The sequence below is a fragment of the Crinia signifera genome, chromosome 4 (genome assembly GCF_055691185.1).
Source record: "Crinia signifera chromosome 4, ASM5569118v1, whole genome shotgun sequence".
In the NCBI taxonomy this organism is placed as follows: domain Eukaryota; kingdom Metazoa; phylum Chordata; class Amphibia; order Anura; family Myobatrachidae; genus Crinia; species Crinia signifera.
Genome location: NC_139220.1, coordinates 166,056,006 through 166,080,744, shown reverse-complemented (window position 1 = coordinate 166,080,744; position 24,739 = coordinate 166,056,006). Strand labels below are relative to the sequence as shown.

General features: G+C 45.2%; 1 protein-coding gene across 1 annotated transcript in view; it reads right to left on the bottom strand.

Annotated features, from left to right (window-relative positions):
- CERK (ceramide kinase) overlaps nucleotides 1-24,739 on the bottom strand; it is an 80,651-nt gene that overhangs the window by 46,114 nt on the left and 9,798 nt on the right. The window contains exon 2 of the mRNA XM_083182917.1: nucleotides 3,504-3,575. Coding sequence (XP_083039043.1) covers nucleotides 3,504-3,575 — 72 coding nt within the window. The remainder of the gene's footprint in view (nucleotides 1-3,503; nucleotides 3,576-24,739) is intronic.

Below are 24,739 nucleotides of genomic sequence, written 5' to 3'. Positions count from 1 at the left end.
ACATGAAACAGATAGAAAGACCTCCAGCAGAGAAGAGTGAAGGGTGGGCGCCCAGTGTTCCACAATGCCTTTAGAAAAACAGAATTTACAGGTAAGACAAAAATCCGAATTTTATCAGCCTCTGGTGTTCCATCCCAAAGCAGTCCCTCAAGGGTGGGAATGCTCCCGTACTGCACTGAGGACTCCCCTGCCAAACGCCGCAACGGCAGAGGCAAAGGAGTCAAATCTGTAGCATTTGATAAAAGTTTCTATGGAACACCATGTAGCTGCTTTGCAAATCTGCTCCGCAGATGCACCCCAGTCAGCCACTGGGTGCATTCAACTCAGGAAGCACCAACCAATCTAGTTGTATCTCTTTAGCATGGCGTTGAGTGAGAATGAGACTGGATTTTTTCCAGTTGAGCAGCCAGCTGTGTAATTGAAGGACTCCTAAGGCGGACTCCTCAGTCTGCCATTAGGAGGAGGTCATCCAAATATGAAAGAATCCGTACCCCTTGAATTCGTAAATGCACCATCATTACAGCCATAACTTTGGTGAACAGTTATGGCACCTACGAGAGGCCGAACAGCAATTCTCAGAATTGGTAATGCCGCTTTAGTATAGCCTGAGGTAAAACAATGGTCTCTCCAAAAGGAATGTGCAGGTAGGCATCCTTTACATCTAGAGATGCCATGAAATCACCCTCCCTGAGCATTTGTAGGATAGACCGTAGGGATTCCATCCTGAACCTGGAGACCCAGATGATTATGTTCAGGATAGGTCTGAAGGTGCAGTTAGGACAAGGAAAATATTTGAGTAAAACCCCATTCTACTCTGGAGAGGAGGAACCTGTTCTATAACACCTGCTGACAGAAGGAAGTGGACCGCCTTGTTTAGAGCCGAAGCCTTGGCAGAGTCTGCAAGCAGACCAGAAAATAATAGATTTGGGGTATGCCCTTTGGTTGAAAGGAAAAAACGCTGGACATGACATCCAGGATCCAGGCATCTGAGGTGTTAGACGTCTGCAAATAGTAGGCGGCGAACCCCTACCCTGACAGCATTGGGTTGTGCCGGGGAATAGTCAGGCAGCGGGCTTTTCAGGTCTGATGGCATACTGTCCATGGCTGATGACCATTTGACTTTTGTGGCTTGGGAGGGGCTGGTTGAAAACGAGAGGAGGGCCCTTTCCTTGAGGACAAAAAGGATGAAATCCGGAAGACCGAGGCCTTGGAGTAGTGGAAGGCAAAACGCTTAGTAAGAAGGAACTTTCTATTTGGATGTTTCCATGCTTGTTTAAAGAGGTCCTCTAACTGCGAGGATGGAGGGAACACTGTAACCTCTTTCTTTTTGCGTTTAAATAAAAGGGATCCGAGACAGAGGTGTAGGGTCTGAGTCCGTAATCTGCAGTACCTCCCAGATAGCCCTTACCAGAGCTTCAACTATAGCAAGCATCATATATTCTGCTCTAGATTTGCTCTCCCCCTCCTCTTCTTCCTCATCTAGGGGCAATAGTTCATCCTGCTGATCTCCCCCTGATGAATCACCCGAGTTAGAACCATCTGTCTGTAAAAGTACTGGAGGGGTGGGAGTCTTTTTGCTTGTTGCAGAAGATCCTAACGCAAGTTATAAATTAAATGAAATGTGCGTTAAACCCTGTATGGATTTTAATAAACCTTGAACCCATGCCGGTTCAGATTGTGTCGGAGCAACCTGCACCGTGGGCTCTGATCTAGTTCTCCTTAATTGGAGTTGCTAAATCGCCCACTGCCTGTAATAGGGAAATGGCCCATTCAGGTTCCTCCTGTGTAGCGTGATCAGAGACCACCACCCAGGGCACTTCGGCAGAGCAATGATCGCAAATGATGTGCAGGTATATGCATGCAGCCGTGAGTGCTCTTTCCCCTTTTGGAAAGATTTTGACCCACTCTTTGATGACATTCCTCTGCAAGAGATAATATAGCAAAGGAAATTTGCACAATACACACACACACACACACACAGATCTAAGAAAGCAAATGTGTAATGACTGGGGCAAAACACTAAATCGGTGAACCACAGTAAAGAAATAAGTGGTGCAGGTATCTGCAACTGTGAGCCCATCACAGTAGTAGCTGCTGCAGGGTAACAGCAATACTAGGCCCCAGAAGGTATAACTCATAAAGGTTTAACAAGGAGTCCTGGCCACAGATACCTCCAATGCAGTCTAATTTTACTCTATAGTATTGTTAGAGACAGGCACAACATGCCCCAACTACCAACACATGAGGTAAGGGAAACTAAAATCTGGCCCACGGAAGTGCTGGTCAAGAAAAAACAGGCAATCACTCTCCTTGAGCTCTCCAGAACATCTTTCCCCTTTGTAGTAAGGTCAGTGGTCAGGCTGAAATCACTTTGAACTGTACCCGGGCATGTGAGGCTGCACTGTGTAAGTAGCAGCATTTCTCCCTCAGGAAATGGCCACCAAGTTGAAGAGGGTTAGAGACTGCTGGTGAGAGTGACAGGCCATTGGTGGGAAGCTGCTAAGAGACCCGCAGGTAGGGCTGGAGCTATGGGGCGCACCGATATCCCCCTCCTGAAGTTCACCCAGGGACGGTCACCCACAGCGCTTTGTCCCTGGTGGCCAAGTGGGGGAGGGGGTCCGAGTGATCGGAGCCCCTGCTTCCAGGACCACCGATGCTGCCTGCTGCCGCCGAAGGTGGTCGCTGCCCCTGGTCCAAAGTTGAACTCCGCTTACCTCTCACCCCTTTGAGACAAGCGCTACAGTGGCTCTCCCTGTGCCTAATAGGGTCTGGAGCATCTGACCGTGGAGGTCAGTGGTCTGGATGCAGCGCAGGCGAAGTAGTGTGCGGCAGCGCTCTATGTAATCAGCGCAAGCCGCCACTGTAAATAAAAATAAAGTTTAGTTAGAGCTAAAAAAAAAAAAAAAAAATGCTCCTAAAAGCGTGCCCTTTTCTGAGGCACCAAGGAAAAAACTGGCAGGTTGGGTATAGAAAGGAATGACATTTTTTTGTTCACTTTCTGGAATGTATGGTTTTCTGAATAATTTAGATAACTGATATTTGGATAAGGGATACTCAACCTGGATAATAAAAAATGTGCTCAAGTCTGAATTAAGTCCTTAATGCCCCGGAAGAGGACCTGGAATACCCACGGTCCCAGTGTTACACCAGAGGCTGATAGAAAAAGTTAAGGGTAAACAAAGTTATTTCTATAGGAATGATTGGTGCGAACACATGCGGAGACTAGTCACAGTATGGCAAGTAGCCGCTGCCACGTTCGCAAGCATTGTGGTATGCAGAAAATAAGATCAGCGTGGACACATCTGTATACTGCTCTTTGGAGTACAGATAGTCTGACAACTCTTGCTCCTGGTACTCAGGTTATCACCAAGTAAAATCTTACTAGCATACTAGGTTTTTGTTCTTTTATAGTGGAAATACATACCCAATGAACTTAAGTTTACTAAAGCTTATTTGCACAGATCACAATATCTAGATTTAAAAGCATTCAATAAAATGTATACCTGAAGGCAAACGATGAGTTAAACTGCCTGCGAGACCTCTTGCTCTGTGGATCACACGTGCCAAGCAGGTGCCTATAATTAAACAAGAAATTTGGTTAACCTATTTTATTATAACAGCAATTAAGTACACCAGTAGAACTCTAGAAAACAATACATATTGCTGCTTGCAACCAGGTGGTGTAATGCCTCCAAGTACTTCAGAAAGTAATGAAACCGAAGTGAAAGGAGACTGTAGGACAACTAGATCACCAATCCATTAAACATACAAACAATGTAGTTATGTATGTAAGAAAGTAAAGCAAAATCTAACAATCCTCTTTCCTTGATAATCCATTTTGCAAGAAAATTGTAGGTACATCATTGCATTTCTCCTACTCATTGGGACTAATGTCTCTGAACTTCATATATGTGTGCATGCCCTAAATCTGGGGTAGCCAACTCCAGTCCTCGAGAGCTACCAACAGCGCATGTTTTCCATATCTCCTCCCAGAATCAAAAGTGAAGTAATTAGCTCCACCTGTGGATCTTTGAAAATGTTTCAGCTAGTAATGAGTGCACCTGTTCCGCAGCTAGGTTGTCTGGAAAATGTGAACTGTTGGTAGCTCTTGAGGACCGTAGTTGGCTACCACTGGCCTAAATGCTCCAAATAGCTTACAAATGAGATAATGTGCAGATGTACAAAAGCAAGGGAAATTAAAAAAAAGACATCAAATAATAAAAAGCAGATTATTGGTCCAGATAATTCAAAATTTCAGCTGGACCATTATACAACATGTGGCACTCAAACTCATATTTTCCTAGATGCCAAGCTTGTTGCCAGGAACTTTGGCCACCTTCTCTGTCTACCTTTACCCAGTTTTCTTTATTTGCTTTGTGCGCTAATAGTGTAGTGCAGAACATAGTAGCACTATATAAACGAATAAGGGCCCAACAGCAGCGTAGTGCTGGCTAGCGGGCAAACTATGCCACACAGTAGTACAATTAAAACTCTATTCATATTACACCACATAGCAGTTTAATATTCACATCATTTAACGTTACGCATGAAAAATGCAATGTACGGCATGCATCCAATCAACTAGACAGACTGGTTTGGTAATTACCATAAAACAATTGACTAAATGGTACTCTTTACTTAGAAGGGCGTCCATCTCGGCCATCTCGGGCATTGAGTGCACTAAAAAAATCAGGTGCGATGCGACAGACGAGATGCCCGAGATTTCCCATAGGGAACAATGTTAAATGTCTCAATTGACCCGATTTTCCTGTTCAATGCCTCAATTGACCCAATTTTTCCATAGGAAACAATGTTAAATGGGCCACAGAGGCCAAATAGGCACCCTGAAGTGAATAATGGCCACCCGAATTGTTAACGCCACCCCACGATCAACGTCAACCCGAAGCGTGGCGAGCGCAGCGAGCCCGCGAGGGGCGGCGGTACGCGTTCTACGACCTTTTCATACCCCCACTATCCACGTCGGCGTGGAGTTGAGAATAGAAAGTGTGGCGAGCGCAGCGAGCCACCGAGCCCGAAGCGTGGCGAGCGCAGCGAGCCCCGCGAGGGGACGCGGATACCTTCACAGGTATCCGCGTCCCCTCGCGGGCTTCACAGCTGTCCGCGTACCCTCGCCACGCTTCGGGCTCGGTGGCTCGCTGCGCTCGCCACACTTTCTATTCTCAACTCCACGCCGACGTGGATAGTGGGGGTATGAAAAGGTCATAGGACGCGTACCGCCACCGCTCGCCACGCATCGGGTTGACGTTGATCGTGGGGTGTCGTTAACAATTCGGGTGGCCATTATACACTTCAGGGTGCCTATTTGGCCTCTGTGGCCCATTTAACATTGTTTCCTATGGAAAAATCGGGTCAATTGAGGCATTGAACAGGAAAATTGGGTCAATTGAGACATTTAACATTGTTCCCTATGGGAAATCTCGGGCATCTCGTCGGTTGATCGCACCCGATTTTTTAGTGCATTCAATGCTCGAGATGCCCGAGATTTTTTACTAACGATGCCCACGATCAAAATCGTGGGCGCCCTTCTAAGTAAAGAGTACCGACTAAATATACAGCTATAAAAAAAAACATTTGTTACAAATAGACACAGTGGGCCGTATTCAATGTAGCCGGCGAAGGGGTTAAACAGCAGGGATAGCCGAAAACAAGCGGCCCTCGCCGTTTAACCACCGCAACAGCTGCTCACCACATTCAATGTTCCGGGGGAACCCTTGCTGTCAGATGACAGCAAGGATTCCTCCAAAAAGCAAGTGCCGCGGCTAATGCATGGAGTATGCTGCATCACATGGCTGCAAAAACCTAGCGACGTGGAAATGGCGTGTGCCATTTCCATGTCGCCATTTCCAGTTGAATACTGACAGCAGGCATTCAGCACTGCTCCCTGTCACAGCTCGCAAAAAACATTGAATATTTGTGTGTGTGAGAGAGAGAGATATACAGTATAGATGCTTAGTGCAATCCAGACCATGATGAGTAAACTCAAATAACGTAGGGCCTATTTCAGACTACCACAGATAACGTAAGAATGGTCAGTGGTACTGACCATTCCAACAGCTGCAGGTGTCAATACCCTATTTAAAGCCACTGCTGGGCTGTGCATTGGCAATCTCATGACAGTAACAAGCTGCGCACTTCATAGCTACCTGGGGTTAAGACACAGCGCATCAGCATTAGGCTGATATGCTGAGGGGCAATGGCAGGAATGATCAGGTGTGGTTCATTCTCCTGCTTCGGCACAGAAGATGATCATACATATATAGTCCATGGCAGTATAATATAACCTGTATCTTTCCTACTATTACCAGATTGTTTTGATAGATGAACAAAACTTAAATCAGAAGCAGATACACTCCAAAACATTTGAGCTATGAAAGAGGAACAAGGTAACATAGAAGTTTAAGCTGAATGAAGGTGTATGTCCATCAAGTCAAACTTTTTTTGGGAGGAGGACCCGTTAGAGGGTGTTGTCTGGATGATAAATAAATTTTGGGCTAAATTATGATTATCTGTTGTACGCTTGCATTTTTTTCCAATTGGAGCTTGTTGAACTTAAATCTAAATGTATTTATTGTGTCTGCCGACACCACTTCATCTGGAAGAGAGTTCCATTCTTTTACTGCCTTGACTGTAAAAAAGGCTTTCCTTCTAAAGCTGGGTACACATATGTACAATCGTCGGGCCGTTCTTCCAATCTGGGGGCAAACGGTCGTTCGATTGTATAGGTGTGTACGCTGTCCCAATTGCTGCTGTGCGATCGATAAACGGCCAAAAACGCTCTTGGCCGTCCACGGTCGGTCGGTCGAAGGTTCTTTGCTGCTTAATATTTCATCCGACAGGACGGCTCCATATCGGAACAAAAGTGAAGTGTGTACGCACGTTCGATCGATATGCTTGACAGTTTGACAAAGCACGGTGGTATGCTGCATTATGAGAGACCCTGTAACCCTTTGCCTGCTGTTTTAACTAATGTGTGTTTAATGCCTCACTGCCCAACACTTTAGAGGCATCACTTTAAGACATTAATCAATGTTGAAGTTTTAATAGAGTGTGCTGGAAGCTCTTTGCAGAGCACCATAACACACTATTAAAACTTCAACATTGATTAATGTCTTAAAGTGATGCCTCTAAAGTGTTGGACAGTGAGGCATTAAAAACACATTAGTTAAAACAGCAGGCGAAGGGTTACAGGGTCTCTCATATACTTCTTCTTGCGATTGTTTGGACGGGAGTACATCGGACGTCGCAAGTAAAATTGTACATATGTGTACACGCAGAACGGTCGTATGTTTTGGACGGCCGTACGTGTATTCGGTCGATCGAACGGTCGCAAGAAAAATGAAATTGTACATACAGTATGTGTACCCAGCTTAAGGATACAAAATCTTCTCTCCTCCAGCCTGAGTGAATGTCCATGTGTCCTAGTCTCCAGCATCAACATAAATAGGGTGTATGACTGGTATTGTCCCCTGATATATATTTGTACATGTTAAGCATGTCTCCCCCTTAAAAATCTCGGTACTTATGTAATATCTGGGCTCCCATTTTTCTTATGAGACCGCGTCCCCTAGCGGGGCTCGCTGCGCTCGCCACGCTTCGGGCACGGTGGCTCGCTGCGCTCGCCACACTATATAAAAGCAACTCCATGCGTAGTTGGATAGTAGGGGAATGAAAAAATGGGGTGCATTTAACATGGGAGCCCAGATAATACATAAGTACCAAAATCTCTTTTCCAGCGTAAACATTCCTAATTTGGCCAATATGTCTTCATAGTTTAATGACTCCATTGATTATAAAGCAGAAACCAATAAGAACTAGGCAAAGAGTTTACAAATGGGAGGTAACGCAGATCAAATTCAAGTCTAACATACTGGCATAAAAAAAAAAAAACACATTGTGTTTTTCAACACCAAAATCATGGAAGATTAAATAAAAAAAATTGTGTTAAGCTCTTTATCATTTATAAGGTACTTTCGCCCTTTTACGATCAAATAAGGAATTAAGAGCAGCTCCCAGTTAGCAGCATTAGTAGAGAAAAAAAATAATAGTTCTATGTGGCGTTTGGTGGGCATTATCTGCTTTGATATGCTAGAGGCCTCCCCCAAAACACACACTTGAATTGGCTTTGGCAATGGAAATATAGTTAGCGTTTCTTATTGTTCTATAAGTGTTGCCATCAAAGAAAACCCTTCAGAAATTCTAACTAGATGAAAACTAATACCGGGCTGTCTGCACAAACTGTACCTATCTATTTCCAACCTGTGTTGGAGGCAACGTAGCCAGATGGAGACTTTTATTCTACATACGGTAGACATGTAGAAAGGTTACCCCATTTTGGGAGGATCGTTAATTTGATTGTAACATCTGTAATAGGCCTCTCCAGTAGCCTCACTCCTGTCAGTTTTACTATGTGCTACTGTTATTTAAATCCAAGCTCTATAATTTGTGGCTGAACTTGCAACTCACGGGAAAGCACATCAGAGCATTAATTCTACACACCTATGGTTAAAACAGCCAGCCACCTCCTCCCTACACATCATACAAACCAAAAATACTGCTAAAAATCTAACATTCTTGGTCTGTAAATCAAGCCCACTACCTGGACCAGTAGGGGTTAACTAGGATTGTTGCCATTACAGTCTGTGTTCATAAAATCCCAACAGACTGTTTAGCCATGTCTTCCAGATGGAACAATTTACATAATTTTTTTGCTAAAACGGTGAGCTATTGCCTTTAAAACAATTATATAACAGAACGAATATCCAGATGGTTTGGGATCCTCACACCACAATCTAGAATACTAGTCTGTGACATGCTAATGTGCTAGGCCTGGCCTATGTGATTGCTTTCATTGGTACTTGTGTATTATCACGGCGCCCATCACATACCACTAATTAAGGTATGCGATGGGAGCCGATTTCAGACTTTTCCCGGGCTGAGTATACAATTTTAACATTGCGTCGCATCGCATTCCATTATAATGGCATGCGATGCGATGCGACGCGATCATGCCCGATTTAGGCTTATTACCATGTTAAATGCCCCCCCAGACCCGATTTTTAATTGTATCCCCACCCTGATGGGTAATGAGTATGTTAAATGCCCCCCCATTGTTAACGCCACCCCACTATCAACGCCAACCCGAAGCGTGGCGAGCCCGCGAGGGGCGGCGGTACGCATAGTCCAACCTTTTCATACCCCCACTATCCACGTCGGCGCGGAGCTGACTTTATATAGTGTGGCGAGTGCAGCGAGCCACCGAGCCCGAAGCGTAGTGAGCGCAGTGAGCCCCGCGAGGGGATGCGGAAAACGAGCCCGAAGTGTGGCGAGCGCAGCGAGGGGACGTGGATTACTTAACATGTACGACCCACGCTTCGGGCTCGTATTCCGCGTGCGCTGGCCACGCTTCGGGCTCGGTGGCTCGCTGCGCTCGCCACACTATATAAAATCAACTCCACGCCGACGTGGATAGTGGGGGTATGAAAAGGTCGGAAGACGCGTACCGCCGCCCCTTGCGGGCTCGCTGCGCTCGCCACACTTCGGGTTGGCGTTGATAGTGGGGTGGCGTTAACAATGGGGGGGCATTTCACACACTCATTACCCATCAGGGTGGATGTACAATCAAAAATCGGGTCTGGGGGGCATACAACTTAAAATCGGGTGCAATCGCATCACATCACATGCGATCATATCGCGTGCGATGTGATTTTTTTTGTTGTACAATGCCTTGCGATGGAAATCGGGGGTGCCGTGATAATACACAAGTACCCTTTCATTTAACCTAGTGGTTCCCAAACTGGATGTAGGCACTCACAGGGGGGCTTTGGGTTTTGTGGTCCAACACCAAATCAAATTTTTTTATGTACCCTGTTATAGGCAAAAATCTGAGACACTGGCTGTCATTCTTTAAATGGGTGAGCAAACGGAAGTGCACCCTGTCCATCGCTGCATAACGGAAACCAAGCATATCAGCTAAGTACATTTTACTTAATTAAATCATTTTTTTCTGAACTCTCAAGAAATGTTGGCCTACTGGTGTTTGAAAAAAATTATATTGTAGGGTGCCATTATAAGGTAAGTTGGGTACCACTGATTTAACCCCAATATTTAGTACAGGCATCATTGAACATTTTCTCTTCTACAATTTTTATGGTCTGCAGTATAATGGGGCCTACACACAGGGTGATTTCAGGGCATTTTCCAAGCGATCTGACTAGATCACTTAGAAAATGCCCATACACCGCTTTGTGTGTAGGGGCCATAGCGATAGCGATGCACAAGCCCACGCATCTCTATCACTCGGCGATTAATATCCAGCATGCTGAAAAAATCCAGTTAGATTGCCGTAACATCTCCCCATGTGTAGGCCCCTACAGAAACAGCCAGCAGACAAATGTTGCATTTCACTATCAAAAAGTTACTTTTGTGAAGAAGCGACTGGTCTTGGATTGAACAGCTACACTAGAATCCTTGAGCAACAGAAAACGAGCTCATGATGAGGAAGACATTCTTTATCAGGTTTTTCTTTTGCAAAAACCATTCAAGTAGATGAAAATAAGTCATCCTTTATATATAAACCTATTGATCCCATGCATGTGATCTTTGTAATGCTTCTAAAAGCAGAGGCCATACAGCAGGGCTGGACCTGGACCTATATTACCCCTCTGGGATGCCTGGATTACAGCTCTTATCATGAAGTCTCCTCAATTCAGAATAAACTTTGCAATTTTGAAAGATTCCATTTTTAAAAGATTGTGAACTATTTTTGTAAAACAGTCAAAAAGTCAGAGTCTGGTTCACTTTGAAACTAAACATAATTGAAGGTTTCCTGACCTTGCAGCTCTTTTAGAAGTCGCAGGAATATTATTTATGGTCTAAGAATGTATCTATTGTGGCTTAGCAAGGTGAAACTGCTTGCAGTGCCAATGCAAACCAAAATTATTATTATTATAATTTTATTTATAAGGCGCCACAAGTGTTTCGCAGCGCCGTACAAAGGAACAATACAGGGAGACAAAACTTGGCATAACATTGAATAAATAACAAAAATACAGTACAAATAAAGAGCACCACAGATCAATACACATTACAGCTTAAATGTAAGTAGTGAGGACTCAATCAACATACAACTAGAGGCTTGAGGCCAATGATGGAGAGGAGTATGCAGACGAAGATGGTCACTGAGTGTTGGAGTAAAGGAGAGCTGTGAGTGAAATGTGAAGAGAAGTGGGCTTTTGACAACAGGAGGGAAGAGGGCCCTGCTCAGAGGAGCTTACAATCTAGTAACTTGTTGTGAAGGCGCTACATGTATTTTAATATATTTAGTTTACTAAGAGGGGCGTTCTTTTTCAGATTGGATCTTGCTATGGACAACCAGATACTATTACCTTCTAGAAGGTACTTAATAAATAAGTAGATTCTGATGGGTTGCCCATAGCAACATTCCATGTGAACTAATACTCCCATTTTAGTAAAACTTCCCCTTTAGCACCTGTTTGTCTGAAGTCTAACGCGCACTACGGATGGAGTGCTTGTAATATGTCCACACTAGGTTCCTCATCAGAAGGCGACTGGAAATGCTAAACAAGAAAAATATGGTTGGTTCATTCGGTACTCTTTACCTAGATGGGCGCCAGCGATTGAAATCGCGGGCGTCGGGGGTAAAAATCGCGGTCATCGCGGGTAAATCGGGATGCCCGCGATGACCGCGATTTTTCCATAGGGAACAATGTTAAAAAGGCTGATTGACCGCGATTTTACTGTTAAATGCCTCAATGGACCCGATTTGGCCATAGGAATCAATGTTAAATGGGCCACAGAGCCCAAATAGGCACAATTAACCCTTAAATGTCCCCCCCAATTTTTAACGCCACCCCACGATTCACGCCAACCCGAAGCGTGGCGAGCGCAGCGAGCCCGCGAGGGGCGGCGGTACGCGTCCTCCGACCTTTTCATGCCCTACTATCCACTAGGGCGTGGAGTGAGAATAGAATAGTGTGGCGAGCGCAGCGAGCCACCGAGCCCGAAGCGTGGCGAGCGCAACGAGCCCCGCGAGGGGACGCGGATACCTTAACAGGTAGACGCGTCCCCTCGCGGGCTTCACAGGTGTCGGCGTCGCCACGGACACCTGTGAAGCCCGCGAGGGGACGCGTATAACTGTGAAGGTATCCGCGTCCGCTCGCCACGCTTCGGGCTCGGTGGCTCGCTGCGCTCGCCACACTATTATATTCTCACTCCACGCCCTAGTGGATAGTAGGGCATGAAAAGGTCGGAGGACGCGTACCGCCGCCGCTCGCCACGCTTCGGGTTGGCGTGGATCGTGGGGTGGCGTTAAAAATTTGGGGGGACATTTAAGGGTTAATGGGCTCTGTGGCCCATTTAACATTGATTCCTATGGCCAAATCGGGTCCATTGAGCCATTTAACAGTAAAATCGGGTCCATCGCGCCTTTTAACATTGATTCCTATGGTAAATCGGGAGCATCGCGTCGCGGCCATCGCGGGTACATTTATGGCCGGCCGCGACGCGACCGACACGATTTCCATGTTTAACATGGGTTTTAATGGGAAATCGCGGGCATCGCGTCGGTCGCGTCGCGGCCAGACATAAATGTACCCGCGATGACCGCGACGGGCGCCCAACTAAGTAAAGAGTACCGTTCATTCTTTCCTGGCTTTGTGAACTTGACATAGATCCCCACCTCTCCCCTGCAACAAAATATTTTTTTCTCTGTCAGCTACTCATCATTATTATTTATTTTATTTAATTTATTTACAGTTTCTTATATAGCGCACACATATTCCACAGCGCTTTACAGAGAATATTTTAACATTCACATCAGTTCCTGCCCCAGTGAAGCTTACAATTTATATCCCCTGCCACATGTACACTCACACACAGGCATTCTAGGTCAGGGCTCGACAAATACCGGGCGCCAGGTCGCCACGGCGACCAGATTCTGCTTCCTGGCGACCAGATTTTTAGCAGGGAGGGAGGAAGCAGAATCTGGTTGTCGGCAGCCCGACCACCCGTCTCCCCCGTCCTGTGAGGCCAGCTCAGCCCCCACCACTTCTTGCTGCTGGACAAGCCCAGATTCCAGCATGCAACCGCAGGCAACAGGGCAGGTTACCCCTGGGCAAACAGGGCAGGTTACCCCTGGGCAAACAGGGCAGGTTACCCCTGGCATCAAGCATGCAACCTGTAGCAATGAGCATGTAGGTAAGCGGCACTTATGTGACATATGTACTAAGCGTTACAGCGCGTGGTATTATATGTAATGGGCATGCCAGTGTTTTGTAGAATGTGTAATGGGCATTGCATTGTAAAAAAATGTCCACGCCTTCGGCACGCACTGCCCCTATTTTTACTTTGTCTGGCTCCTACACTTTCATGCTGGCTCCTAGATTTTAAAAAAATTGTCAAGCCCTGGTTCTAGGTTTCATTTTGTTGGAAGCCAATTAACCTACCAGTATATTTTTGGATTGTGGGAGGAAACCGGAGTACCCAGAGGAAACCCACGCAAGTATGGGGAGAATATATAAACTCCACACAAATACAATATGCACATGAATGCATCAGTACGTAACGGTCTACTTTTATCTAACTAGTTACCAGCCCCCAAAAAATAACAGAACATCTTATCAATAATGTTACTGCTGGAGGCGAAGCGTGCCTGAACTGAAAGACACTTGTCTATTGTCTGTTAGTGTGCAATACACTTGAATGTCTATAGATTGTAAGCTTGCAGCAGGGCCCTCTAACCCCCAAGTCTGTTGTTACCCAGTTTGTTTTATCACTGTCTACTATTGTAAAGCGCAACGGAATCTGCTGTGCTATATAAGAAACTGTAAATAAATAATGTCCCTCATAGAGGTAAACAGCAGCATTTTATTATATAAACTCAGCAGCCTTCTCCCAATGATATGACTGTGTTGCTTTGAAGTAAGTATTCTGTGGTGCCAGCCTTCAGGAGTACCTATACTATTATAGTACACTAATTTTCATGACTATTACTGTATCACTAGTTAAATGCCCATCAAAATGATGGCTACTTTAATGTACTTCACTTTGAGCGGTGACAGATCTTAGCTCACAAACTCTCCACCACACCCCCAGGCCCTATCGGCTCCTACCTCCAATCTCTGTCTTCACAGCTTCCTCTCTCCATATCCAGCAAGTTTGAACTGCAAAAAGTGATTTCACGTTCTGTTATGATGTCTTTTAGCACACAAAGGAGTAATTTGGTCCATCAAGTGGCCTCTAGTGGTCACTGGCGGTAATTCACCTCATAGAGGCAAGTAGTAGGTAGACACATAGCTAGATAAGCTTGCCATGAAATAAAAAAAGACAGAAGCTTTCAAAAGGTCATTGCTATACATAGTAATTTTACATTACTTCCTATATTTAAATAATAGATGCTCCCTGTATTGATGGAGCATGTTTTCATAACATGCTCTCTTCTGCCTCCGTCCTTCCTGTAGTAGACTTCATGTAACACTTCAGCTGGGTACATACTTAAAGATGTATCTGTCCAATCTGTCAAGGGGATCATAGCTACAACCCAATTAATCACCCCCAACTTCATCTTTGTCCGAAGCAGCCTTGGAGCATCTGGACTGCATATACCATTCAGCACTCCAGTCATTTCAGCCACGCAGATTATTTGCTTGGATTAGAAAGGGAGTTAAGTTATAATATATCTACTCCAGTGGTAATCTAATTTGCTGCACTCCGACCACATTGGTGAGACTGAGAACCCCCTATCCATAATGCGGATGATAATTATACAGCCCAACAGCGCTACATATCCATTGCGCTGGTAGGGGGCATGGCCAGCAGACGGGGACATGCGAGCATCTCACACGCCTGTGCGGTCCATTGCAAAGAATGGGGCGCGCAAGCGTCTTGTACGCGCCCCATTCTGGCAGGCAGGGTGGGAGCGGGGCAGGTTGGCAGGGACTGCGGATGGCGATAAGATCGCCGGGAGTTGCTCTAATTAGGAGCGGCTCCATCTGTACCTACCTGTCCACTGAGGTTATTTTGCTTTAGCACAATACCTAATAGGAAGGGACATACTGAATTTAATTAATAGGCTAAAAATTATAAAAAGAGTACAAACCAATATCGCAATTATATTTAATATTATTCTCTGAAGTTACTATGTATTATTTTTATTGTTTTATTTTTTAAATTCAAAATTGTGAAAGTCAATCCAATCGTATATTTTGAAATGCTTTTACTTATTTAGCGCTGCTCCATTTTTTTCAGTTTTTTTCTTTCAAGTCCAGGTGATGTTTCCTAGAGCCTATGACTTTAGGGGGGAAAAAATGCGAAAAAAAAATAGGTACTTGTGTAGTTTCACGGCGCCACCGCGCTCACAGACTTGGCAGTCTGCCAGATGCTCTGTGTTTACTGTGCGCGTGCCGCTCTAGCTGTTCTCAGCGCAGCTCGTGGCTGCTTTCCCTATGTAAGCTACGTTATCAGCATAGCGCTGGGCAGCAGCAGTGCACCCAGCGCTGACAAGTCACTGTGGTACTTGTAGTTCCACAGTGAAATAGGCAGTCCTGCGCACCGCTGACAACCCGGCAATTTAGAAGTCTAGATTTAGACGTCTAAATCCAGACTCCCTGCAAACCGCTAAGATGGGGGCATCTAAATTTAGACGGTAAAGCGTCTAAATTTAGTAGGGTCTAGGGGTACACTATTAAACCTGTTCACAATGACACTAGTCGACGTAACAGCTGTGGACCTTGTTAATTCCACTATCCACGCCAACCCGAAGCGTGGCGAGTGCAGCGAGCCCGCGAGGGGTGGCAGTACGTGTCCTACGACCTTTTCAAACCCCCACTATCCACGTCGGCGTGGAGTTGATTTTCTAAAGTGTACCTGTGAAGGTATCCGCGTGCGCTCGCCACGCTTCGGGCTCGTTGCGCTCGCCACACTTTAGAAAATCAACTCCACACCGACGTGGATAGTGGGGGTATGAAAAGGTCGTAGGACGCGTACCGCCGCCCCTCGCAGGCTCGCTGCGCTCGCCACGCTTCGGGTTGGCGAAGATAGTGGAATTAACAAGGTCCACAGCTGTTACGTCGACTAGTGTCATTGTGAACAGGTTTAATAGTGTACCCCTAGACCCTACTAAATTTAGACGCTTTACCGTCTAAATTTAGATGCCCCCATCTTAGCGGTTTGCAGGGAGTCTGGATTTAGACGTCTAAATCTAGACTTCTAAATTGCCGGAGGAGTCTAAATTGCCGGGTTGTCAGCGGTGCGCAGGACTGCCTAGTTCACTGTGGAACTACAAATACCACAGTGACCTGTCAGCGCTGGTGCACTGCTGCTGCCCAGCGCTATGCTGATAACGTAGCTTACATAGGGAAAGCAGCCACGAGCTGCGCTGAGAACAGCTAGAGCGGCACGCGCACAGTAAACACAGAGCATCTGGCAGACTGCCAAGTTTCAAAGTTCTTTTATGTGCCTGTCTCTCCTGCGGAGGTCTCAATCCCCATAGTAGTGAAGCCCAGTATCCCATTGGACGGTAGAGAAATAAGACTTATGGTGTGTGCACACGGCAGGATATGCCGTGAGATGTGAGTGCATCGGGACTGGCATAGCACGGCATGCATGGAGGGGCACAATTTAGACTATATAGTGCATATCAGCACTATATAGTCTTGGCTGCCCTCTCTATCTGGCTCCCGATTTGCTCTCACACGGGAGCGCGCATCGGGCTCGCAAGCACTAAAAAAAGCATGCGATATGGCTTCCGATGTTTACTATAAATCGGCAACATCAGAAGCCATATCGGCCCGTGTGTACACACCTTTACTGTGCTCGTGCGTGAAAAAAAAAATGCAGTACCATTTTCTGTCCTTTTATTGAATAGCAAAACCTTGCGGCTGCAGGAAATACAGTTCTGCTGAGTTTACAGTTCCAGCCATACAAGGAATTTCCCCTATATATTACAGCAGCGGTTCTCAAACTGTGGGTCCTGACGTTCTCAGTATGGGTCCCAACTCCATGTTGATGACCATCAGGCTGATGACTTTTTTAATCTCAGTTAGTGATTCAAGAAATCTGAAAAATCTGTTGAGTTGTCGGTTATTTTAGACACCGCCTATCATTTTGTGGCTCCCCAATGCTGCAATGTATGTGTTGTCTGCTGACTACACATGTGATGTGATTACCTTCTGTAGTAACTTGCTGGGGTCCCAAAATTATTTTTATTGTCTGATGGGGACCCAGAGCAAAATAGATTGAGGACCCCTGTACTACAGATACTGTTTATAACATGTTTCCAGGATACCATCTGAGGACTCAGTCTTTTGCACTACTACAGCATTCCTATTATTGATATGCATCTTGAACATGCTAATAGTTCCTGTCCAATGAAAACTTTGCACACAACTACTTTTTCAGGAGAGAACAAAAGAGAAAATTGTACCTATTAGCTGGATGAGTTTTTTGAACCTAGAGGATATTAACTACCGTATGATATTTGACACACAGTAAAAACGGAACATTTTAATTGCTATGCAACGTAAGATTTATCACCATCTCTGCTGTAAATTATTCATTAATGATTACCATAATGTATGAATTCTGCATAACAATACAATCCTCAAGAGGCAGATATAGTTAATGAGACCGTTCCACCCCCACCAATCTAGTTGAAACATGGAAGAAAACATTGTAGAAATAACCTAGACACTTTTTGCTATGCAATACTGTAAATCAATCTACCTGGCGCATTCTTCTATTTGACACACAATTTTCTTTGAAGCAGTACCACTCATCCAGAACTAGTCTGACAAACTCTACAATCTGGTATACATTTCGAAGACTTGGGGGTTCATCAAAGTTTGGAGCAAATCTAAAAACAGTAAGCGTCACCCACCTACGACCCTACTTTGTATTAAATTGGGACTGCCCAACTGGGAAAACCTTGACTCTTTGTAGGAGGTAGGAGTAAATCGTAATGGAATTTAAGGGGCCCTGAACAAGAAATCTGGCATAGTACACAAAGAAAAAAAAATAGAAAGATTAGTGGCTGACACCAAAACCAATTTAATTTAAGAGCTTTACCTAGTTTACAGCTGAGGATAAAAAAAAAGGCATCCCAAGTACCACCCCCCCCCCCCCCCAAATTTCTATAGTAATATACGCTATTCCTCCAATGTCAACTAAGATATTCTAAGACCACAACATATAAAAAGTACATTTATCTGGCAATCCTCCTTACTAAATATTGAACTGTGAGAGAATGTCCATTTGATATAGGCATTGGAACATTGGAAAAGTACCAAGTGGTTTCATCAAAGTGATTATATATATAATATATATATATATATATATATATATATATATATATATATAGAGAGAGAGAGAGAAAGAAGAGAGAGAGAGAAAGAAGAGAGAGAGAGAGAGAGAGAGAGAGAGAGAGAGAGAGAGAGAGAAAGAAGAGAGAGAGAGAAGAGAGAGAGAGAGAGAGAGAGAGAGAGAGAGAGAGAGAGAGAGAGAGAGAGAGAGAGAGAGAGAGAGAGAGAGAGAGAGAGAAAAAGAGAGAGAGAGAAGAAAGAGAGAGAGAGAGAGAGAGAGAGAGAGAGAGAGAGAGAGAGAGAGAGAGAGAGAGAGAGAGAGAGAGAGAGAGAGAGAGAGAGAGAGAGAGAGAGAGAGAGAGAGAGAGAGAGATGGAAATCATCTGTGAAACTGATCGCCGGTATTTTGCCATGGTGAGTGTCAGTGTAGGAGTGATAAACTATAGTGGGTGACGGTGTGATGGGGGTTTATAATAATAATTATTTGGATAGTGGTGTAACATTGAGTAATGTCAATTTTGTGTGCTGTTTCTAACTTGGCTACGGTGTCTAGTGAAAGTGAGAGATGGCAGGATCGCATGATCACTGTCGGGGGTGTAATGGGGGTTTATAATAATATTGACTTAGATAGCGGTGTATCCTATAGTAATGGCAATTTTGTGTGCTGATTCTAACTTTGCTACGGTGTCTAGTAAAAGTGAGAAATGGCAGGATCGCATGTGTATTGAAATATCTGTTGTGAGTTTGTAAGGAGTAGGAGATATACATTAGAAAAAAGAAGAAACAAAAGGATATATACTGGTAAAAGATGGTGGTGTGTATAGAGTGAAAAATTGGAATTGGAATATAGGGTCATAGGGGCTTCATGATTATCATAGTAATTATTAATTGAAAAATTATTATTTTCTATTCTATGTATTTTATATATATATATACACGTATTAAAAAAGTGTGTGAACAATTGGAGAGTGAATAGAAAAATATGGATTGATAGTGGTGAGAATAGAAAGAGTAAAAATGAAAACACTAGGTTCAGACGTCACTAGACACCGCTACCCCCACTTCTACCCGCAACCTTACAATAGCCCAGCATAACATCACACAGCCCACTATCTAGCTTTCCCTACCAATAAAACGCACAGTCTTTTCTTAATATCACAACAGATGTACAGCCCAGCACATCAACATACAATCAGCAACATTACTTTCAATATTATGATACATTTTAAACAACTCAAAATATTTAGAACTAGTGATTTATTTACTACTAACCCTGTACATTGTAATCCTCTCCCTACCACATAATTTACTAACAACTATCTTTGTATCATACTTATGGTGGGTATACACGGATAGATTTTGCAAAAGATGTGGGCGTTCCCGATCGATCGTAAAGACCAATCGTTCAAATCGTTCCGTGTTTTGGAACGATATTGCCAGCGATGCGCGCACCCGCCAGTCGTTAGTAGAGGTCGCTGATCTTCCCTGCATGCAGAAAGATCAGCGACCAATCGCTAACGATGTGCACAATCGTTTTGGTAATCGTTTCTTCACTGTCCAATTTGGGTTTGGCTGACGACTAGGAAACCACTCCCCTCCTCCATTACGTCAACCTGTCCCACCCTGGCTGCGTGGAGAGGAGCACCGCATGGTGAAGGAGGGAGCAGCGCGTAAAAAACTGTTTGCCACCGCGATGTAAGTAGCTTTCTGCCCACCAATGTTGTACACACAATGCACCCCTTGTGTATGTAGCTGCCGCTGCCCACCAATGTTGTACACACAATGCACCCCTTGTGTATGTAGCTGCCGCTGCCCACCAATGTTGTACACACAATGCACCCCTTGTGTATGTAGCTGCCGCTGCCCACCAATGTTGTACACACTGCACCCCTTGTGTATGTAGCTGCCGCTGCCCACCAATGTTGTACACACAATGCACCCCTTGTGTATGTAGCTGCCGCTGCCCACCAATGTTGTACACACAATGCACCCCTTGTGTATGTAGCTGCCGCTGCCCACCAATGTTGTACACACTGCACCCCTTGTGTATGTAGCTGCCACTGCCCACCAATGTTGTACACACTGCACCCCTTGTGTATGTAGCTGCCGCTGCCCACCAATGTTGTACACACTGCACCCCTTGTGTATGTAGCTGCCGCTGCCCACCAATGTTGTACACACTGCACCCCTTGTGTATGTAGCTGCTGCTGCCCACCAATGTTGTACACACTGCACCCCTTGTGTATGTAGCTGCTGCTGCCCACCAATGTTGTACACACTGCACCCCTTGTGTATGTAGCTGCTGCTGCCCACCAATGTTGTACACACTGCACCCCTTGTGTATGTAGCTGCTGCTGCCCACCAATGTTGTACACACTGCACCCCTTGTGTATGTAGCTGCTGCTGCCCACCAATGTTGTACACACTGCACCCCTTGTGTATGTAGCTGCTGCTGCCCACCAATGTTGTACACACTGCACCCCTTGTGTATGTAGCTGCCGCTGCCCACCAATGTTGTACACACTGCACCCCTTGTGTATGTAGCTGCCGCTGCCCACCAATGTTGTACACACTGCACCCCTTGTGTATGTAGCTGCCGCTGCCCACCAATGTTGTACACACTGCACCCCTTGTGTATGTAGCTGCCGCTGCCCACCAAACACCTCATTTATTGCGAACATCCAAAATACTAAAACTGAACTGAAGTAACAGCAATATAACATTTATTTAGTAAGCAAAAGCATGATATGGTGTACAACTACATATTTTTGTGAAAACTAACCAGAAAACATAACTTTTTAATTACAGAGACATGACCAGTGAACGGGAGCGGGAGTTCCTTACAGGCTTTTTTGCGATCTATCAGGAACACGAATGCCTATGGAAGGTCAAATCCCGCGACTATGCAAACAAAAATAAGAAAGACCTCGCTATAAAGCACCTCGTGACCTACAGCCTCCAATTCCACGAGGAAGCCTGCCCAAAATGGGTGCGCCGTAAAATCCAGAATGTGCGCACAGTCTTTCTAAAGGAGCACAAGAAAATTGCTGCATCGCGGTCTTCAGGTGCTGGTGCCCAGGACGTGTACCTAACCAATCTGTGGTACTACGACCAATTAAAATTCGTCCTAGAACAGGATCCAGAGCGCCCATCAAGAATGCTTTTGGTCGAGGAGGTGCCAACAGAATGATACAGAAGATAATGGGGATAATTCAGCCAGTGATTTGGTAAGTTGACTGCAACAAAAGCCCACAATTCACAACTCTATTAGTGTAGGCACTCCTCCTGCCATGGCACTGCACCAACACCATTAAAATATGCCAAGTACTGCTCGCGGACAGCTTTAGCCCGTGCACTCCCTGTCTCATGGAGGGCAGGTGCTCCAACAGAGGCAATATTCGACACTTCCTCTGGTTGATTGGGATCATCGACCATGTTGATGGCAGTTTGTTGTTGCATTGCTTTGCGTCGCAAGTAGTTGTGCAACACACAACATGCCAGCACAACCCAGTCGATTTTATCAATCCGCAAGTTAATTGCCGTGTGTAGCACACGGAAGCGGTTGCTCAGAATCCCAAAAGTGTTCTCAACAACACGCCTAGCCCTCGACAGTCTATAATTAAAGATTCGCTGTTGAGGTGTCAGCCCCCTTTGAGCATATGGCTTCAACAGATGTTCGTGTAGAGCAAATGCTTCATCAGCCACAAAAACATAATTTAAGCCATGCGCTCATAAAACTCAGTTCTTTTAAAGGATCCCCCATCCGAAGCGCGTCCATTTTTCCCAACATCCACAAAAATAAATTCATAGTTTGCATTTACCACCGCCATCAGTACAATACTGAAGTATCCTTTATAATTGAAATAATAAGATCCTGAGTGTGCAGGCGGTGTGATGCGAATGTGCTTCCCATCTATTGCTCCCCCGCAGTTTGGAAAGTTCCAACGCCGATCAAACTCGTTGGCAATTAAAGTCCAGTCCTCTGTGCTGGATGGAAACTGTGAACACATCAAAAAATGAAAAAGAGATTAATATAATTTTTGTACTTTCAACAGGCTTCCACACCGGATCTGGAACAACTCGCATCCCCTGTTCTCTCCAGCCCTACCGAAACATCCACAGGCGTCGCCTCCAATGCTGGAAGTGATAGCTCAACTACCAGAAGAAGGTACAGACGTCAGGATGCAACGGCCAAATCGACTACTGATCAAAATGCAGTTCTACTACAGAAAGTCGAGCAAGTTTTAAACAAGGAACCCGATTATTTTGCGAATTTTGCAACTCATGTTGGTGGTGCATTACGCAAGATGGATCCTGACCAACAGGTTGAATTCGAACGAATTGTATATGATTTGCTGTACCGTGGCAGGAACAAACGCCTCAAACCAGAAACAGGTGTTTGCGATTACACTATGCCTCCCCCTAGTGTAGGCCACCCAAGGTCATACCTAACCCCTCCAAACATTGGTGAACCTCCATGTGCGGTGCTGAACGCCACGCCTGTTCACCATGACCCCAGTATAACATACCAAGCCAGTGCTGGAATGGTCGCCTCCAGATTACACATAAGTAGCCCACCCCCCACCTATCCCCGTACAGTGACGCCCACCGGCCCAGACCTGCATGAACCAGGTAGAACATACCAGTCCAATGCAGGAATGGTCAATGCCCCATTCCACATGACTAGCCCACCCCCCACCTATCCCCGTACAGTGACGCCCACCGGCCCAGACCTGCATGACCCAGGTAAAACATACCAGTCCAATGCAGGAATGGTCACTGCTCCATTCCACATGACTAGCCCACCCCCCACCTATCCCCGCACAGTGATGGCCAGGCCAGAGCAGAATCAACCTGCAAACTCATTTCCCTCGACCTCATTTGACGTCATCTATAGTGCATTGCAGGACTGCAATGATGACGGCAAAAATGTGGTTCAACTGTAACATTTTTGTGGTTTCCACTAATGGCTTCAATATGATACTTCATGGGTCCTCAAACTGCGGCCCTCCTGATGTTGTGAAACTTCAAATCCCAGCATGCCTTGTCACAGTTTTAACACTCCCTTAAAGCAAAACTGTGGCAAGGCATGCTGGGATTTGTAGTTTCACAACATCTGAAGGGCTGCAGTTTGTTGACCCATGTGATACTTGAATACCACCATCCATCTTTGATTAAACATTCAGCTTCCCTTTCATAGTTAATGATGTGTGATGCAGTGCTTGTTGCACTGGTGGTCTATTGTTTTGTCTCTCGTGTTTGGGACACATTTGTCTCGGTTGCTTGCTACGCACCACACTATTTAACATCAACTCCATACCTTCTTCGATAGTGTGTGAATGAAAATGGAGGTCCTTAACATTTTTCACATACATGGCTCTCTTTTAATTTATTTTGCCACTTAAAAATCACGTGACATGTTTTATTTTATTCTTGATAATCCAAAAGCAGCAATATGTTTTGCGTAATGTGCACCGGTGTACAAATTAAAATAAAAAAAAAGTTTGGCACCTGAGTATATTGTATGTGTTATTTACGCTTACCTTAAAGTACTGAGACTTCAGGACTTCCACAATAGCCTGGCAAGTTTCAGGGATAATCCTCCCCAATGCCTGAGGTGAGATCAGGGAGCCAAACTTCAGATCAGCCAGGGATCTTCCTGTGGCAAGGTACCTCAGGGTGACGACCAGTCTCTCCTCCGCAGAAATTGCCGCCCTCATATTAGTGCTCTCTTTCTGGATGATCGGAGTGACCAGACGTAGCAATTCCTGAAACGTGTCCTCATCCATTCGCAGAAAATTCCGGTAGTCACAGGGGTGGGTACCTCGGATCTCCACCAGGAGAGACATGTGGGACTGAGTGTCCCTCCTCAGTAGCCATTCCTTGGTCCAACAGGATCTCGCCTGCCTCCTCCTTCGGGCTGGATCCCTACGTTTCAGCATGAGATATGCGTAGCACAACGCAAGCTGGTATTGATAGGAATCCATAATGTGAGCAAAACAGGCCAAAATCACACTTTGCTAACAAAAGCAAAAGCACTGCAGTAGCTGGATAAATCCAGTCTCTCCAACAACAATACTGCTGTGAGGTAGAATGGAGGATGCTTGTCTACCCTGTTAAGTCACACCCATTATTCCGCCCATTATTTATAATAATTCAAAGGACACTAGATCAATCGTCTGTGTTTTAAGAGAAACGACCAACGATATCGACTCGCTAACGATCGGTCGTTTGTCCCAAATCGTTAGGTGAATCGTTTCACTTTGTCATGAAATCGTTGGTTCAGGAGTTCAGACCGAATCGTTAGCGAGATCGAATCGTTGGACACATCTATCCATGTATACCCACCTTTAGCCTAATATAAAGGTAATAACCCATAATGAGCAACCGTATACCTTAACTAT